General features: G+C 47.2%; 1 protein-coding gene across 2 annotated transcripts in view; it reads right to left on the reverse strand.

The window, feature by feature from the left end:
• ANKRD44 (ankyrin repeat domain 44) overlaps positions 1–20,095 on the reverse strand; it is a 248,750-nt gene that overhangs the window by 7,159 nt on the left and 221,496 nt on the right. For both annotated transcript variants that reach the window (XM_079781980.1, XM_079781979.1), the window contains exons 18-26: positions 18,500–18,701; positions 13,873–13,960; positions 12,514–12,631; positions 11,057–11,273; positions 7,030–7,117; positions 5,326–5,409; positions 4,230–4,375; positions 3,681–3,763; positions 947–1,029 (exon numbers count right to left, since the gene is read on the reverse strand). In XM_079781980.1, the coding sequence (XP_079638106.1) occupies positions 947–1,029; positions 3,681–3,763; positions 4,230–4,375; positions 5,326–5,409; positions 7,030–7,117; positions 11,057–11,273; positions 12,514–12,631; positions 13,873–13,960; positions 18,500–18,701 (1,109 nt within the window). The remainder of the gene's footprint in view (positions 1–946; positions 1,030–3,680; positions 3,764–4,229; positions 4,376–5,325; positions 5,410–7,029; positions 7,118–11,056; positions 11,274–12,513; positions 12,632–13,872; positions 13,961–18,499; positions 18,702–20,095) is intronic.

Here is a 20,095-nt window from a genome sequence, read left to right on the forward strand (position 1 = left end):
TATGCACCCCAACCGGGGATCGAACCTGCAACCTAGGTATGTGCCCTGACTGGAAATCGAACCCACCACCTTTTGGTGTATGGGATGATGTTCTAACCAACTGAGCCACATGGCTAAAGCTAAAGCAGCTTTTAAATTTTTCACACTGAGGATAACACTGAATTACATTAAAATGTAATTAAGACAAATTGCTTAGAAACTCTTCAAATACATTCTGGGAACCTAGTTTATAAAATTGTCATTTTCTAGTAAGCATGTATAATGCTAATCCTCTATAATAAAAGCCTAATATGCTAAGTGTCTGACCAATTGGTCAACCGTTCTACCAGTCGCTATGACACACACTGACCACCAGGGGCAGACGCTTCTACCAGTAGGTTAGCTTGCTGCTGGGGTTCGGCTGATGGGGACTGAGTGAGGCGGGCCAAACACGCCCTGGTCCCTTCTCCCGCGGTCCCTTCCTGGCCCTGATCTGCACAGGTGGGGTCCCTATACCTGGCTTGAGCCCTGTCACAATCTGGGACCCATTGGGGGATGTCGGAGAGCCAGTTTTAGCCCGATCCTGGCAGGCCAGGCCAAGGGATGCCACCAGTGCACGAGTCCATGCACCGGGCCTCTAGTACATTTATACAAATATTTCCCAAATAGGTCAGCCCATGAGTTTTCCTAATCACCCAGTAAATTTATAATATTACCATAGAAATATCAGCAAAGAAAAACACAGACCTCCCAAATCTCCATGCCGGCATATCAAAATGAAGGCTCTAACTGAAACCGTCCAGCCGGGTCTGACTCGCAGGTGTGTGACTAAACTCCCCGAAGGAGAAGCGGGTCTGTGCTTTCCCACGGTGCCCCCACCCCCAGCCTGGCACAGAGCACGCTGCACATTGGTTGAATACATGACTACGAATTTGGGTCTGAGTCCAGCTCCCGCCACCACACTTACGTCTGCAGTGCATTGTTTTTGGCATTAATAAGGCTCTCGTCTTGTATCTTGTCAAGTATTAACAAGGCACATTTTTCATGACCCTAGGGAAGAAAAAAAAAATGATCAGAAACTCAGGACGGAGACTTGGAAAAGTTCCGGAACAACCACTTCATTGTGCTCTAAAGGTGAAATGAATGCCCTCTGCCTGTATACATGTTAGAAGGCCATCATCTGAGTAATTCCTTTTTCTTTTAAAAAGCAAATAGTCCCAGGCCCTAGATTGTCCAAGATCCCAAATGAGGCCCCTTTAGGACTTGGTTAATATAAATCTGATCTGAAACACTAACATTTCTAGGATAAGTTTTAGAACTACCGTATTTTCCGGCGTATAAGACGACTGGGCGTATAAAATTTTCCTGGGTTAAAAAGTCATCTTATACACCGGAAAATATGGTAGATTAAAATTCCAGCTTCTATACTTATTACTGGATAAATCTGGACAAATTACTGTATTTTCCGGCGTATAAGATGACTTTTTAACCCAGGAAAATCTTATATGCCTAGTCGTCTTATACGCTGGAAAATACGGTAATGTCCAGGGAGCTGAAACCGACAGGAATTCAGCCGGGTCAGTTGGTAAACAGGGAGTAGAGTTAGAAGTACCCTTCAACATCACTTTTTAAATGTAAGTCAAGTCCCATCTCCTTCCTCAAGTCTTCATGATCAACCACTTCCTTGATCCATTTATCCTTGGAATTTGCATGTCGCCTATTATCTGTGTCACTTATCAGTTACTGCCTTCTATTATGAAAGGATTCTTTTTTAATTCTCTTTCAAGAAAGCCTATTCATTCCCTCCTCCGCCAGGGGAAATGATCTCTGTGTCTTATGACAACAGACAGTGGGTAATTTCAATTGACCCGTCAGAGGCGCTTTCACGGTTTTGGGCCTGCGCTCCGTGAAGGTACTGGCTTCCTGAGCCCCGTGACCCAGAGCATCAACATCAGCATCACCTGGCACTTTGTGACGGGGAATCTCAGGCCCCACTCCCGCTCTCCTGGGTCAGAAGCTGAATTTTAACAATATCCTTAGGTGATTCGATGGCACAATAACGTTTGAAAAGCACTGCATTTACAGTCATGAAAACTACACCTTGAAACACACTTGATGAAACGGAGCACTTTTTTGCGGTTTCCCTGGGACTCCCAGGACATGAAGTGAGAAAATGCAACCGATGAGAGGAGCGGCTGAGCATGCTGGTGCCGCTGGGTACAGATAACACCTTTAATGCTGGAGCTATCCTATATAATAAAACCCTAATATGTAAATCGACCGAACGGCCGAACAACCAGTTGTTATGATGCGCGCTGACCACCAGGGGACAGACGCTCACAGGAGCTGCCCCCTGGTGGTCAGTGCACTCCCAAAGGGAGAGCCTGTTCAGCCAGAAGCCAGGCTCATGGCTGGCAAGCGCAGCAGCGGTGGCAGGAGTCTCTCCCGCCTCCACTGCAGGTGGGCAGTAAGAAGCGAGGGGTCCCAGACTGCGAGGGCCCGGGACTGCGAGAGGGATGTCTGACTGCTGGCTTAGGCCCAATCCCCGGGGGGAGTGGGCCTAAGTGGGCAGGCGGACATCCCCCTAGGGTTCCTGGACTGCAAGAGGGCACAGGCCTGGCTGAGGGACCTTCCCCCCCAGTGCATGATTTTCATGTACCGGACCTCTAGTACTGAAATAAACACCACCACTGGTGTCAGCTGGCATCATACCACAATGCCTTAGAAGGGAGACCCTTAAATATAACTTTAGAAATATCCACCGAGGTTTCATTCTGATATACTACTGGTGGAGTGTAAATAGTTAAGACTTCATTTAGGGGAATTTGGTCTTTAAAATGTTCATAGCCTCAGGCTCAATAATTTCACATTTAGAAATTTATTTTAAAGGAACAGGGCTTCCTCAAACATTTCACCACAGTTACTATTGTGTAGAAGCTTGTATTTGAAGACAAGCAAATGTCTAATGGGACGGGGTGGGCTGAGTGAAGGGTGGCACATTCCTAAGGTAGCGTGTACCAGGCGTCTTAGAAAACATCATGAAATGTCTACAAGAAAGCTATTCGTAACATATGACTCAGTAACAAGAGCAGGTTGTATGTAGTGTGATCCCGCTTCTGTGACATCACATTCCTATGTGCCATTTATCTTTTGCTGAAGCAGGGACCCCGAAACAGTGAACACAATGCTATTTTTTTTTTAAAAACCACACACACAAATGAGCTCTTTGCATTGGATGAGGCACCAGAAAAAAAGGGAGAGGGTAGACCTGCACACGAACACACTTATTGGCCTCACAGGAGCATTTTTGGGCTGTGTTATCACAAGGCCTTCCAACGAAACAAAATGAGAACAAGTGGAGCTGCTCATATTCTAGAAGCCATGTATCTGAGGTCCTCATGGGTGTTTACAACCAAAATGTGGTCCCACGGACACAGTGGCAGCATCGAGCCAGACTGCAGCCAGCATGCAAGTGGCCAATGCCATGCTCAGCACATCCCGTCCGCCCGTGTGGCACACCCTTGTTTTTCCTCCTCCGACTCCGCTTAGAGGGGACAACCTCCTGGGGAAACGGACCTCTTAATTAGGGGCCACGATACGCACTTTTGAGGTAGAATTAAGTGGTATTTATCATCAGCATCATCACCATCATTACTATTATTATTATACTGAATAACAGTGTTTCAAATTCCTTTGCATACTTTACTACACGCCAAATGCAAGGGTGTGTTCAAGTCCTTGTCCTTCACAGACAGGTCAGCCTGGGCGCTGTTCACCAGAATGTCTATAAAAAACAAAAGAAAGCCACTCAGACTACATGCCAATTACATGCATCTTGAAGACGTTCCTACAGAAACAATAACAGATGTAAATTAGTGCAGCTCACATAACCCTACTTAATGTTTTTAAGGAAAAAAGGAACCATTTATGGCCACATTTGTTCTAGCCAAATCCAAGGCCTATAGGCATCCATTGTAATTGTCTATAGAGTTCTAGTTCCAGGTACAACGATTCTGTGTTGCCTCTGGTTTCTCACTGTCGAGAGGTTGCCCTGCTGAGAGGTTGGCTCACTTGGATCAGGCCCACCGACCAGCCAGTACCAGGAGGGTGGACAATGAGCAAGTGGAGCCGGTGGCCTAGGTAAAATGTTGGTCTTTTTGTGGGTGTACAGCCAGAGACCAACGGCTTTCTTGATTGCCCGGGCCTTTGGTGCTGGACAGGCATGGATGGGAAGTCCCCCTGGCACGTACCCACGGCGCCCGCCTGCCCGTTCTCCGCGGCCATCATCAGCGCCGTGCGGCCCGCGTTGTCGGCCGCGTCCACCTGGGCGCTGTGTCTCAGCAGGAGCTGCAGGCACTCCACGTGGTCCGCGAAGGCTGCGGCGTGCAGCGGCGTCCTGGCGACAGAACAACGGCGTTAGCTTCCTGGGAGCCTCACCCCGCTCTCTGTGCATGCCAGGGAAACAGGGCGGGTTCCCAGAGATGACCACCGGGCCCCTCGGAAGGGTCACCGACGCGGGGCGGGGGGGGGGTTAGGTGGTGGCCCTGATCATGAAATTAGCATCTTTGTTGACCGCTTTCATCTTGAGTCCCAGTGGCTTTTCTCTCCCCTTCGATAAAGACACTTTCAAAATTACACCTTAAATTTGCAGATCACTGGCTATTTTTCTAAAAAGCCCACATCATCTAATGTGAATGACTGATTTTTGTGGGGGAAACAAATTGGCATTGTTTGTCAAATTTAGAAACGATTGGCCTTTTAACCACTTCTAGGATTTTATCTCCTAGACACACTTGGGTCACAGGACCAGGCACATACTGGTATGAACCGCACCACCCTTTGAAATAGCAAAGAACTGGAAACAACCTAAATATTCTCCCATAGGGGGCAGGACGATTAAGTTATAATATATCCCTTCAGATGAATAATATTCAACTTTAAAAAGAACATGGAAAATCTAAGGGCTTTAGAATGGGAAGATCTCCAAGATGCACCAAAAGCAGAGCATTGCTATAGAGTGCTCCATTTGCATACAAGGGACATAAGCACATATATTTTACACATGTTCGTAGCGGTGCACAGACGATATGTGAGGGAATATACACATTTGGAAAGGACAGTTTCTAGTGGCTTCCTCCGTGGAAGAGGCTGGGGCTGCTGGGCCGAGGAGGAAAACCTCTTTTAAGTATATATCCTTTACAATACTTAATTAAAACACACCAAACAAACGATGCTTACATATTACTTTTCAATTTAAAAACTAAATAAAAGAGGTTGGGCCCCTCTGCAGCCGCAGGGCAGAGACGGAGATGCGTGGAGGAGCGGCATGCCGCCTGGGCCACTCACCTGCCTTTGTCGTCTCTGCAGTTGACAATACTGGAATCGATGGCCCCCAGGAGCAGCGACGCACAATTCTCATGGGCATTTATTCTAAAACGGAAGTGGATTTAACATGAAAAAATCTCACCACTTAGAAAGCTATGTATCCCCTCCTCGTCCATCTCCCCACGCACTGCGTACGTAACAATCTGATGGTGGTTGTGTTATAAGTCTGATGCAAATATCTGTGGCCCATGTTCCGGTGAAATGTTTAAAGAAGACGATCTAGGTGATACAAACGAACTGCATTTAACACTTCCTGAAGTGGGCAGTCTCCACTCTGAAGATTTGGGAGCACTGCCTGCTCCAAGAAGGGCTCAAGTTTGTTCATCTGACCTAAACGGCCTCCTCTGGCTGGCTGAGCGGCGGTGGTGAGGAGGGTAGGATCTGAGGCTGAAGGTCCTGGGAGGAGGAGCTCAGGAGGGCACCCTCTTTACTCCGAGTTCACCAGGAGCCGTGGGCCAGTCACTCTTGGATTTGAGCTCCACCCCCTCACAGACCCAAACAAATTATATCCAAGTTTTTAAAGGAAAGGGGTTTATTAAAGTTCCTGGAAAGGTCCCGGGACAGTTATACTAAGAATCCACAGCCGGTGACAGCTGCTAATACACGAACAAGGACTTCGAGAAATCAATTAAGACAAGAAATTGTGAGCACCGGCACCTCAGAATCGAAGTGGGCACAACTTGGAACAAAATAGATCCAGAGACATAGAAGCATAGATTGTGGAATCTCCGAGGGAAGGCAGGGGAGGGTGGGTGGGTGGGATGAGATCAACCAAAGACCTTGTCTGTATATATGCATCACCCATGGACACAGACAATAGGGTGGTAAAGGCCTGAGGTGGGGGGTGAGGAGTGGGCTAGAAGAGGTCAATGGGGGAAAGAAGGGGACATATAAAGATTTAAAATAATACTAATAAAGCCTTTAGGGTATCCGCTACTATAAAATACAAAACAAAAAAACCTGTGAGAGAAATAATAGACCTATTGTTCATGGGATCTTGGAAGCCAAAGCCGAAACACTGGAGGGCAAGGATGGAGCGCTTCAAAGCTGTGAGAGTGCTGGCCACTCACATCCCCTGTGCCAGGGCCAGCTGGTCAGGGAACAGGCTGGGTCGACACAGGTCACCTGCCAACCTCAAGAACATGTCCACCTGGGTGCCCACGACCCAGCAGGCTGACATGGACATCTGACTTACAGCCCCTGTACTCTCTGGACAATGAGTCACACACTGAGATTGGAGCAAAAATTACATGTAAAATACCTTACAGCATACGAAGATAGGGAATTACAATACACGCAAAGTCTTCCTGGTATAAAATGTCTTTCTAATCATTCACGGGCATATTTTTAGAATTTGGCTGACAGACGTGAAGTATACCTGAAGAGCACGGGGTATCAGGTGCCCCTCAGGACACCTCTTCATGCCTTTCCCTCAGGTGGCATGTGAGCCTCCTGGGAACCACGACATTCCATAGAAATCTCCTGGAAGTCATTCACATTAGGGACCACACTTCCCTCTCAGACCCATTTGCCTTTAGCAGCAAAATGGAATACTTTGGTCTTATCTGTCCTGTGAAAGCTTTTTCCTTTCCCAAAGGGCAATCTCTCTACATGTCGTTAAAGGAATTTAAAGCAGCACCTTTGACTTCCGGCATCTCTACTTACATCGCACAGTGCAGTGGAGTGAAGGGATTGCCGATAAATTTGCGAAAACATTTCTGCTCCAAAAGTACCTCTATACAGTTTTCATTACCTGCGAGGAAGCAAAGGAATTTAGGAAGTTTGCAAGAGAGAAATTTTGTTCAACACAATCAATTTTCTTTTTTGTCATTAAGAACTGAATTCTGGCTTATGAATTTTCCTGAATTGGATGAATGCTCAACCTCCATGGAATGAAATTCACAAAATGCCAGCATGTTGTTGACTATGCTCACAGGTGTTCCGAGACATAATAAACAAATAAGACAATGAAGGCCATGTGGTCTGGGGGAGAGAATGCGATGGAGAAGGGACCTCATTCGCAGGCAGAATCGATTCTATGTTATGCTCAGCTCTTGATAGGTAGACAACTAACACACCTCAGTTGGCCCATATTTACAACAGGAAATTTCCCCTTCACCCATCTGAGTAGACTCACTTATAATTATGGACCCTACTGAAGGGGAGAAGATGTGATTGATAGAAAATAGGAGGTGAAAGGATAAAATACTGAATGTAAACTACTTATAAGTATTTAAAATGACACCAACAACAGCTCCTGGCAAACAATGTGTACCCAATAAGTATTTAAAAAAAAAATAAGTAGAGGAATGCATGTGAGGGATTATTTTCAACAAAATGACAAGTAGTTTCCAAATCAACTGAATTTACGTTAAGGCCTCAGCTCTGTTGGCTTACTTGTCACATGATCCAAACAACTCTCTTGGGATCTGTGAGCCTCAATTTCTCAGAGATAAAAAAAATCAGACGAGGAAACTTGTCCTACCGATGTCACAGGATGACGGGAGCTTAAGGATAAAGGACCTGAATGTGGTCTGTAAAGTGATGGACAGCTATTCATGCTAAGCTAACTTTATGAAGTTATACTGTTTAGCTTTCCAACTATAGCCAACCCTCACTTAAACATTTCACACCATCTATTAGTATGAATCCCCCACAGGATCTACTTAGGGAAGCATCTACACACACCACTCTTCGGGATTCTATGAACTCTAATCTAAGGGTCTATGTAGATAGGACTGGGCATCCTTGAGTGACTTCCGATATTTCACAGTGCTCAGTGAAGGGGATTCTGGGAAGATGGGAGCTTGACCTTTAGACCTGGAGGGAGACTGCACTGGAACTGCTTAGTGGGGGCACTGCTCCCCTCCCCTGCTTGCACCTGGAGAGGCCTCAGAACAGAGACCTGCCACCCGCCTTCCCCTCACCTCAGGAGACAGGATGTGGTCGGTGAGTTTGCCACCTGCCATTAGACCAACACTCTGACTGTGCCTTCTCCTTCCTGCCAGAGAGATCTCTGGGCTTGACCCAGATGGGGCTTAGGGGACCCTCAGCCACTAGTAGGTAAAAAATCACAATCCTGCAGTGGCAGGGAGGGACCAAGCCAAGTTGAGCAAAGTAGAAAATTTGACCTTTACTGGTCAGAGCCAATGATGAAAGAGGACTGTAATAAAAATGAAATGTCGTAAATTAGAGCACCCCATAGTTTCTGAGTGAAAATATTTTTAAAATATATTTTTATTGATTTCAGACTGGAAGGGAGAGGGAGAGAGAGATAGAAACATCAATGATGAGAGAGCACCACTGATCAGCTGCCTCCTGCACGCCCCCTACTGGGGATCGAGCCCCCAACCCAGGCATGTGCCGTTGACCGTGGGACCCTTCAGTCCGCAGGCCAATGATCTATCCACTGAGCCAAACCATCTAGGTGAAAATTTTTAATGTAAGAATTGAAAATGGAAAAATAAAATTATAAAAACAGAGTAGAATATATATGGGAAAATACCCATATAAACTTACAGGTGGGAGACGTTAAGCAGGACTGGGAACCAAGATCCCAGCAAATAAAAGTATGACAGACTCAACTACACAAAAGTTCAAAATTTCTGCATGGAAAACGACACCATAAGCAAGGACCAGAGACAAGTGACAGACTGAGAGAGAACACTGGCAGCACATAGGAAAGCAGGGAGGGTTCCTATCTCTAAGACAAGGCCCTCCGGCAAGCACAGGAGGAAAGATAAAACTCATTAAAAATAAGCACTAGATGGAAAAGGTCATTTCCAGAAGACGAAATACCAATAAATAAATGCACTGTTAGACAGAGAAACACAACCCAAAGTAATGAGATAGCCTTTTCTGCCCTTCAAATCACAAAAAGGAAAAAGATGCTATCTTCCCGGGCTGGCAAAGGCTTGGGGAAACACAGGTTTTATACACGTTTGGGGGAGTAATAAATTACACCCTTCTTGCAAGGTAACATGGTGTCATTTATTAAAGTTAAAAAGCACACATGTCCTCATCAATAGTCTCCCTTCTGGAAACTTATCGGACAGAATTAAGGTACATACTATGAATAGACACACACTGCAGCCTTGTTTAAACAGGAAAAAAACCTGAAAACAATCCGAATGTCCATCCCCAGGGACCCGGTTGAATAAATAATAAATTGTGATACACACGCATCGATATTGATTTATCTGCTATGCGATATACTAAGGAGATCAATCATTACTGATACACAGTAACTTGCAGGATCTCTGCGATAGAATGTGTATAGAAGTAGATGCGGACAAAACCGGATTTCTCTTCTGCTGTGACCTTCGATCGGCCTCACTGAGCAAGCCTATCAGAGCCTTCCAGTTGATGATTATCAGTGTTCCATAAAACCTACCATAAATGTTTTTGTTAGTAACGGCCAGAATGCCATGGCAACCAGAATAAATATTAACCTGGTATAGGATCCATTATGGACCATTTTCCGTTGCAGGAAGTATTGCCCCTGGCAACACTGCATTCTTTTTTTTTTTTTTAATGTTTTTATTGATTTTAGAGAGAGGAAGGGAGAGGGACGGAGAGATAGAAACATCGACGGGAGAGAAACATTTATTGGCTGCCTCCTGCACGTCCTCCACAAGGGTTTGAGCCTGCAACCAGGGCATGTGCCCCGACCAAGAATCGAACCAGTGACCTCCTGGTTCACTGAGCCACACGGGCCGGGCACTACTGCACTCGTTGACTGCATCCTTTGTCCCTTTGTCTTGTCAATCATTGGTACCTGAGTTATACCGTAAAAAAAGTACTGTAACGGGTCTGTGAGCGGAGAATCATCTGTGCAGAGTGCTGGGCTGTGTGTCCGCTCTGACCCTACATCCCTGTAAGGAAATGATCCTGTAATCATTTCTGTTACGGTCTAGGGAGTTGCCTACATCGTTTGCTGTCTGCTTGCTCAGGTGGCCATTATACCTGTGCCCCCTCCAACCAGGTTAAATAAACAACAGCAAAAAAGAAAGTTACAGAATGATAGTTGTTCTATGATTCTGGTTTAAAAAAACAGATACACATACATTTGTATTTATTTATATCCTCAAGGGGAAAGTATTAAAGGTACACACCAAATTACACCAGAAAGCGAGTTTGGAAATGGAGACTTAATTCTACCTTAGACATGTCAATATTTTTGAAATTTATGATGGGCTTGCATTTCTTTTTTACTCAAATAAGTGAAATAAAATGTTAAATCTTCTGAATTATAAGTGCGACAAAAAATAAAGGGGGGAAATGAGATATAAAAGAGGAAATGCCCAAAGACAAATCAATCCTCTAGGAGTCTGACTGGTAGTCAACTGTAACAGGTGTTGGTTGTGTTATTTTAATTCACTGTAGGATCCCTGGTTATATCATGTAGATCAGAAACCTTCATTAAACTGGTTATTCAGTTCATTAGAATTTCTGATTAGGAGTTTTATGTTATTAGTTAGCAAAAAGGGAGAAAGTGAATTTTTATCCCATTGAGGCATCATAGTGGCCAGGAAGGGAAACATACTTCAAAAAACAGACAAAAGGTGTCTTGGATGCAGGAAGACTGGGAATCAAGGTGGACAGCATTGTGCTGTTTTCCCTCCCCTGGGATCCCAGTGGTGCCGGGTTCAGAGGGAACCCCCCAGACTCAGGCGCATGACGGTGCACTCACCATTGTAGCAAGCCCAGTGCAGCGGCGTGTAGCCCTGGTTGTCCTTGAAAGAGCAGTCTTCCTCCGACAGGGCCATCTGCAGCAGCTCGCTCAGCCACGTGGCGTGGCCGCGGGCCGCCGCGTAGTGCAAGGGGGTCCTCCCTCTGGCATCTCTGCAGAGAATGGAGACTTCTTCCTCCAGCAGCATTTGCACGCATTCCTCATGACCCGACATGATCTAACCAGTCGCCGGTGAGAACACAAAGCAAAGTCAGGAGGGCCGCCGGCTCGGGCTGTGATGCAGGCGGCTGAGTGAGGCTGGGCTCGGAGTCAGAGGACATCAGTGCCCGGGCCTTAGGGGAGGACAACCCAGCCAGATTCATAGCAGAAAAGTCCGCGTGGACATCAGCATTTGGGAAACATCTCGACTCTCCAGGCATAACCAGGAAAGGTGTTATGATACAGTGGAACACATGAGGGTTAGAGTCAGGAAGGTGTGAGTTAAATCCTGGCTTCCCCTGGTAAAGCCTGGACAAGTCCATTCACCTGTCTGTCTCGCTTCGTTTCCCTGTACGTGGGGATGGTAATGAGGACCCCACAGGTTGTTGTGAGGACTGACGAGATAAGGTAGGTAAGGCCCCAGCCCGCTGCATGGCCCACAGGAAGTCCCCGAGAAATAAGGACTAGGATTACCACTTGGACCCCTGAGAGTTCCTCTCCTTTTCCCTGACCATGTGGCTGGCACCAGCCCCAAAAAGCACTTTTATTTCTGCTTTTGTTTGATTTCGTTTCCTCGGCGTGCTTTAAAAACAACTCAGCAGATGTATACAAAGAATTGCCACAGGACGCATATTTCAGGTGGGGAATGAGTCAACAATTAGACATAGCAGGGCTACTCAACACTAAGCGATCACTGGAATAAATCATGGCACCCGCGTACAAGGGGCCATTAAAAAGGATAGAGCAGGAAGATATTTACTGACATGGAAAAGGTCCTTGATGTTCTAAAAGAAAAAAAGTAGGTTCCAAATAGTATCTTCAGTGTTCTCTTTTTAAAATTTTTTAAAAAATAAACCTATATGCAGAAAAGAAGATTTGGTATATAAACCAAAAAATGGTTATCTCCAGGAGGTAGGATTACTAGTGATTGTAACTATCTTCTCTGTGCTTTGGAAAAAAAATTTGCAAATTTTCTATGCTGTGCAAGTAGTTTGTAATCAGAAAGTAGAAGCAATTCTACCAGCAGTGGGAGACCGTGGTTCTGTTATCACAGTCTACCATGAAATCACAAGAGCAGGACCTCAGATTACCTGCCACTATTTCACTTGTGCAAAAGATTCTGTAATTTCTTTTAGACCGACTGAGGTTCATTGGTTATCTTAGGAAACAACCTTTTTACTAAACACTCATATGGGAAGTAAAGAGGAAGCGTGCTCATTCCAAGATGGCCTGACTGCAGCTGAGGAAGAGGTACATACCCCTCTGTGCAAAGCTGTGCACCCCATGATGTCAACAGCATCTACATTTGCTTCCTTTTCAAGTAACAACGAAACAGCATCAATGTGTCCATATGCTACTGCCAGCATCAGTGGGGTTCTAGGAGAGAGAGAGATTGGCTTTTTAGAAGAAAATTAAAACAAAATGCTAATTACTTCCAGTGGGAGGCCCTCCTTCTCTTTCTCTCTCTCTCTCTCTCTCTCTCTCTCTCTCTCTCTCTCTCTCTCTCACTCTCTTGCTATCTATAATAAAAGCATAATATGCTAATTAGACCAGATAGCCGAATGACCTTCTGGATGACCTTCCAGACAAAGCTAGGGCTGTGAGGGCCAAGCCCCTTGCACGAATTCCGTGCATCGGGCCTCTAGTATAAATATCTTTCTGCCTCTGGCATCTAATGGCCACTTGGAAAGCTGTCAGTGGAATGACTGATACGGGTGGGGCTGGGAAAGGCTCCTTCTCAGGATGGTCACTGCCATCCCATCATTTTCAGAAGCATTTCTAAATACCAACCGAGCAGGGAGCGTGTGCTTGAAGGAGACCCTCTCTCTCCTATCAGAGTAGTTCCACCTTCATAGTGTTCTGTGTTGGCGTTTGCTCAATGTTTCACTTGACCAAAGCTTGCTGCCTTCCAGAAAAGCCTGGCAAACCCCGAGGAAAGAGCAGGGAGCTGGGGTCCAGGAGCAGACGTCCTAGCTCCCACTTGGACACTGACTCACATGCCTGGGTGAGGCACTCGTGCTGGCTCTGCCTTTCCTCTCTGTGAGAGAAGACGGGGGCAGGGACAGGCTACCAGGTGGGAAGGACTTGGGAAGAACAAACCCAAGGAAGGAGGCACATATGAAGGGTTTTTATGATGGAGGTAACTTCTTGAGGCCATTGCCATTATTAACATGAACATGAAAATGTAGCAGCTTCAAAAGAGGGTAGGAAGGAGCCAAGGAGGACTATTTTTAAAAGGCCAGGGGACATGGCCCTAAACATACAAGTTGGCTCTTTTCCATCAACACCACACACACACACACACACACACACACACACACACACACACACTGCACTTAGGTAGATTCTCCTAAGTCCCATTCTGACATTCTTTAGAGTTAGTAGAGCTATTGTAATCATCATAAGCTGCGTGTCTTTCTCCATATGTTTCCCATCCATGTATATACTCTGACATGAAGCTAACTCATTATTCCAGGGTCCTCAGCCAATGAGTTTTACCCAAACATGTACCCCCCAACCTCAAGCTCAGCAGTCAGCCCTCCCAGCAGCTAAACCAACCAACCATCACCCACCGTGACTGAAACCAACGGCCGTCCCGTCCCAGGGGGCACACTTACTGTCCTTTGGCATCTTTCACGTCAACCACTTCCGGGTTGTCTGCGATTTCTAGTAACAGCCGCAAACACAGGGTGTGGCCATTAATCACTGAAAGAGAACAGAAGGGACATTCTGTTAACAGACCCCCACAACCACACACATCCCTCCAAAGTGAAGTCCGTTTGGGCTCTAAATCATTCGTCTTCAATCTGCTCTCCCCCCCCCCCCTTCCAGGTCATACCAGCTGCCCCAAGGCTGACTTTACTCCTCCACCTTCTCCGTCCTCCCCAGCAGGGCACCCTGGCCCTTACCGAACCCGTCCCTGGTTCATGCCCTGAGGGTTATTTCCCCTTAAACACCATGTCCTTTTTTTTCAAATCCCTTTTTTTCATCTCTCCCCACTTTCCAGTTCTTTTTGCTCTTCTGAGAGTCATGCAATACTATACAATCCGGTGTCCTGCCTGCCTTCAGACCTTTTTAAAAAGAAGGAAGAATGGACAGGAGAAGGGAGTGGCTGGGGGGGGGGAGAGGGGAGCAGGAACAGGATGGGAAGAGGGGAGAGGGAGGAGGTAAAGCAGAGGAGAGGCAAGGAGAGGAAGGGAGAGAGCAAACGGGTCCTGATACTATTCCCTGTCACTGTACATTCTGCGGCAGGCATCCCAGTAACAGTTCTGAGTGACGAGCAGTGACTTACAGCAAACCCTCAGGCCCGGGAGGTGTATAGAAGCCCCCCCACTCACTGCTCATTGATTGACAGCCTGGATGGGCTGCCTGCAGGGGCACCTCTGTCCTGGAGTTCCTCAAACCACAGCCTGACCGTGTCTCATGCATGCAGGGGAAGGGCGGAGGGGCGGGGGACTCTCCACACTCCTGGGTCCCCTCTGTCCCCTGCCCTCTCCCCTCCCTTCCCCTGCAGAGGTCTCCTCGCCGCTTCCCAGGTGCTGCGGGGTCCCCACCCCTAATGACCAGCGGTCACAGCGAGGGCTGGCAACGGGCAGGAGATGCAGTCAGGACACTGCTGTTGGCCTCGACCAGCTCGGGCACAATACATGGACACCCCTTATGATAGGGGCAGAAGCAGAGTATTGGGGACCAGCTGGAATGGTAAGAAATATGAATCATGCCCTGTTAACCGGGATTGTTTTGTTCTGATTATAGAAGGCACATTCTCACCTGGCTGGAGCTGCAGGCGGGACGTGGGAGCTCACCCGGAGATGCAGCCCGCCCTCCCCGTCGGGAGCTGCGTATTCTCATGGGAAGATGACCAGCCTTGTTGCAGAGACCAGACCCCCAGCCCTTTGGAGACCCCCAGCCTTTGCGTGCCATGCCGCAGGCCTTTGCACATCTCCGGCCGTACGGCCTGCAAACTGCCCATTGGGCATTCCCTTTGGCCTACTTCCCCATGTAAGCTTTGTCCTTCTTCCCAATATAAGCAGCTGGTTTATATGGGGGGGGGGGGGCACCCAGAGCAGATTTTTGTGGGTGACCTGCTGCTCCCTCATGCTGCCGGCAGGACTGGAATAAATGTTCACATATGATGCAAGCCTGTCTCTGCTTCACTGGCTCAAGTAGGGACAGCACCAGGCGTGACGCTTCCTGCGGGGGGGGGGGGGGGGGGGGGCGGGGGCGGGGAGGAGGGCGGGTGCTTCGGGTGCTGGAAGGCCACCTTCCCAGGAGGACAGTCGGGGCGGGAGCAGCTCCCCGCCTGCCCCTCCCCCCCGGCCACCAGCTTGTTGAATGCCCCCCACAGCCTCACACAGAGTAGGCTGAGGACAAGCAATGTGTACGTTTTCAACCGTGACCTTCCCTCCTCTGAACAGTGAGAACACTGTGGCATGCATTGCATTTGCCTCCATGTGGATGGCGGGGGCGGGGGGGGCGGGGCAGGGGGGGGGGAGAAGGGAAGAGATGGAGACGCAGAGACATTAGGTTAAAGTGGGCTCTTGGAAGAGCTGCATTTTACTACAGTCCTTTTATCGGATGCCAGTCAGGAGCGAATGCTAATTTAACAACGACATGTTTTTTTCAGGGACAATACATATTAGAATGAGCTCACATTCATCAACACCACTCCGCTGAGCCACAGAATAATGCCCACATTCTGCAGACCGCTGCTTTCAGCTCATTCTCAGATACATTTCTGTATCTCGGGAGGAAATCTGGGGACTGGAACACAGGCATTGTATTGTGCTTGCCATTGGGTTGGGGTTGTTTCGTTTGTTTTAAATAGCGCATTCAACCTGTTAGCACTGGTACCGCCTGCAGGCGAGCGGTTTACGGTATGCTTAAAAGGAAAGGGTCAGCAGAGGACTGGCAGCTAAGTGCTAAGGCAATGGGTCCCCAACACAGAGGGAGGGTCAGGGGAGTGTGACTGGTGCCTCCTTCTTCATCAACCTGACACCCTTTACAGGCTCATAACCATCATGGTTCCAAGGGTATTTGATTTTTGGCTAAACAGAAAAAGGGAAAAATCATCTAAGTTCCTATCACTGAGCCAGGGTGTTGGAGAGCAAACCAATACCCACAGTACTGTGTTGTTGTTTTTCTTTCTTTTTTTTTTGGGGGGGGGGGCGGGTGGGGGAGCGAGGAGGGTACTGCAGCTTTTTGAACTGAGCTAATAGCCCTCAGGTGAGTATAAGGCCTCCTTCGTGGAAAAGTGCAGCCAAACTGGAATTCTTGTTGGCTCCCCACACTCGCATTTCCCCAGTGGCTGACATCTCCTTGGCTGTGCGGGGCCAAGTCCAGCTTCGTCTGAGACTAGCCCCGCCTCCGCCTCCCTGTGCGTGACAGCCACTTTTCATGCAGCTCAAAGGCCGCAACTGTCATTGCAACTAGCTGTGCCCAAACCTCTGATATCCATTCTGGCTCCTGCCCCTCAGTATTCCCAGGATGTGAAACAACAATAACAAAAAGTTGGCCTTTCAAATGAGTTGGAAAAGATTCGGGACAAGCAGATTCTGGAAGCACGGGCTAAAGCTTGCACATTGCAGACGTTTTGTGGAGAACAGAGTGGAATGACAGCCTGTGTTATCCAATGAATGACTTGGGGGAAATCCAAAAGGAGTGAATCGGCCTGACCACGAGGGGGCTCCATCGGACCATCACCTATGCGGTGGCAAATGAGTGACCACGATTATTTTTCATGGTTCACCGTTACAAGAGCGGTTCTCCACAATGAAAACAGGCCCTTTGTCGTTGTCAGGAAGTCCCTGGTAACTAAGGCAACCAATATTTTAAAAGAACTAAATTTGAACTTTAGAATAATACCAAGGATGTCTAGAATATCACTTTATAATGCTTTACAACATTACCAAAAAGACTAAATGTGGATAAAAAATAAGAATTTGCTATTTAACCAACCACTCCTGATCTCATGACTAAAAGTTTTCTTCCAGGAATAATTGTTACCAGGTAATTAGGCAACAGCCATGTTTTTGTGTGTTTTTTTTTTCTATCTCCATATTGTTCTTCTTCAGTGGTTTGGGAAATTCAGGGTTGTAGGTGGGAATACTTCTACAAAGTCTAACATTCTGAGAAAAATTTCCCAACAAGATAATTAAGTCTTCTGGAAAACCATTGTCACTCTTTGCTTCCTGAATACACTCATTTAATGGTATAAGACAGTTATTTCTCATCATAAGACAATATTTATGATCCTGATCAAAGGCAGATATCATTGAATCCCTGACCCCAAAGGAAGGTATTTCTTCAATGAGCTAGAGACTCTCCCCATCGCTTTATATCTGTGTGTACATCTAGCAGGGTCCTGATACAGTTTGATTTTATGTATATTAGATGAAAATCCTGGAAAAGACCATTACTTCCTTTGTGATATCTACATGCACTTTTTAAGAGCCTCTCTTTACACCCGATGCACCAAGAATCAGAGCAAAAGCTCAGAGGCATCATTTAGGCTGGCAGAATGGGGCGCTGATTAGTCCGCTGTCTGGTGACTCCTTTTATGAAATCGCCCTGACATGTCATGAGTTTCCCACTTTAAAATGCTGTGTGACTTCACTCTATGGAACGTATCTGAAGATCACATTAGGCCTTGCCCTTTTCCAGGAAGTTTTGTGATGGCTACTGGCCAAAGGCTCTGAACTCTCTTTTGAGTGAAGACCAGAGGGAGCACAGAGGATTTTTAGAGCTGGATCCACAGTATTGTATTCTGTACGATGCTGTAATAATGCACACATATCATTCTACATTTGTCCAAATTCACAGGATGCACAACAGCAAGAGTGAACCCTAATGTACACTATGGACTTGGGATGGGGATGAGGTGTCGATGTAGGTTCATCAATTGTAATGTATGTACCACTCTCGTGGGACGTTGATCATGGGAGAGGCCGTGCATGGAGGAGAGGGGGCAGGAGGTGCGTGGAAAATCTCTGTGCCTTCCTCTCAATTTTGCTGTGAACCTAAAACTGCTCTAAAAAAAATAAATCTTTAAAGGAGACGCCAGAGCCCATCTGGCCAGAGAACACCAATCACCTCAACGGGGACAGGAAGCCCAGGGTTTTGGAAGAGTGTAGGCATACCTGATGCAGGAAGAAAATGTTTTTAAAAATTGGGATGAAAGAAGATGCAGCCAACCTTTTACTCAACTTACGAGTCGGTAAAAACCATTCTCTGCACGAGACCCACCTGAGGCGTGGAGTGGGGTCCTTTTGGTGACATCGTCTTTCACAAAGATGGACGCACCCTGGTTGATCAGCGCTTCCACACATTCCGTGTGGCCCCGGAAGGCAGCCAGGTCCAGCGCGGTGCGGCCCTTCTCGTCCCGGATGTCCAGGTCCACCAGGGACTGCAGCAGCACCTCCAGGGCCTGGTGGTGCCCGTTGTAGGCCTGCGAAGGGGAAGCCAGTGACACAGTTCTCGCTCGCCTCGGACCCCACAGCTCCCCCAGGGAGGGGCGAGGCCTCCAAGGTCACAGACAGAGGCCACCCCGAGGAGCACGTCAGACAGACACTCGGGATCAAGGAAAACACCGGAAACCAAAGAGTTTGATTGAAAAATCAAAATGCGTGGAATGCACGGCTATGTCTGAATTCCTTCGTGTCCTTTCTCTTTGGTCAAATACTTTGCCCCGGAGGCACCGAATGTATGAATGGATTCATGTATTTGTACCTATCGATCTACTCACCCAATACAAGCCAGCAGCTGAATAAATTAATATAATCTTATATCGGCCAGGTCAGGCTAAACATACTGACATGATCAGAATCCCTCCCTCCCCGCCCCACCCCCTCAGGAGATTATTCTGTTAAACCTGGAGCAAAAGGTTACCAAATACACGTGTCTTCATAATTCAACAGAGGCGTGCAGACCTTGTTGCGGTTGAATATTTTCATTTCTAGCCACGTGACCCTGGGTGAGTTTCTTAATTTCACTGAGTTTGTTTCTACAAAAGGAGAGCCATAAAGGGTGTCTCGCAGGGAGGATTAAAAAAAGGGATAAAATCGCACAGGCTTTGCATCATACCGCGTACACAGGTGATGCTTCCTCCTCTCCCCTTTACGTCCTCCACTGATTACAGTGAAAACACAGACAAAAGTGTGGAGAAACGTGCTGTGAGGCAGCGCCAAGTTCGGACTTAGTATGAGGTCCTACACTATGTTAAGAGGAAGAGGCTTCATACTAAAAAGCAAAAGTCTGAAAGCTGATTTGTATTAAGTCTATGGGGTAAAACACATCTCTGTACACACCAGAGAAAGGACGTTGAAATGAAGAAAAGGTGTAGCCCTGGCCGGTTTGGCTCAGTGGATAGAGCGTCAGCCTGTGGACGGAAAGGTCTCAGGTTCAATTCTGGTCAAGGGCACATGCCTGTGTTGCGGGCTTGATCCCCAGTGTGGGGCGTGCAGGAGGCAGCCGATCCATGATTCTCTCTCATCATTGATGTTTCTATCTCTCTCTCCCTCTCCCTTCCTCTCTGAAATCAATAAAGATCTATTAAAAAAAAAAAAAAGAAAAGGTGGAAGGATCCGGAGAGCAGGGGCAGGGAGGGCGGGGAGGGGAAAGGCCAGTCCTCGGAGTCCTCAGCCAAAGTCCCCTCTCTTGTCTCCGGCGCCTTCCGTGTTTCCGCTGCAGTGAGGCCTCAGCACCATTTATTTGAGAAAGGGCTCAGCACAGAAAAAGGTCCGTTTCCTTAATATAAAAAGAGCTCTTGCAAACCATTTTTAAAAACTAGAAAATGCGCAAAGGGCATACAGAGGCAGCTCACATGAAAAGAATTAGAAAAGG

This window comes from Cnephaeus nilssonii (genome assembly GCF_951640355.1).
Source record: "Cnephaeus nilssonii genome assembly, chromosome: 10".
Taxonomy (NCBI): Eukaryota; Metazoa; Chordata; class Mammalia; order Chiroptera; family Vespertilionidae; genus Cnephaeus; species Cnephaeus nilssonii.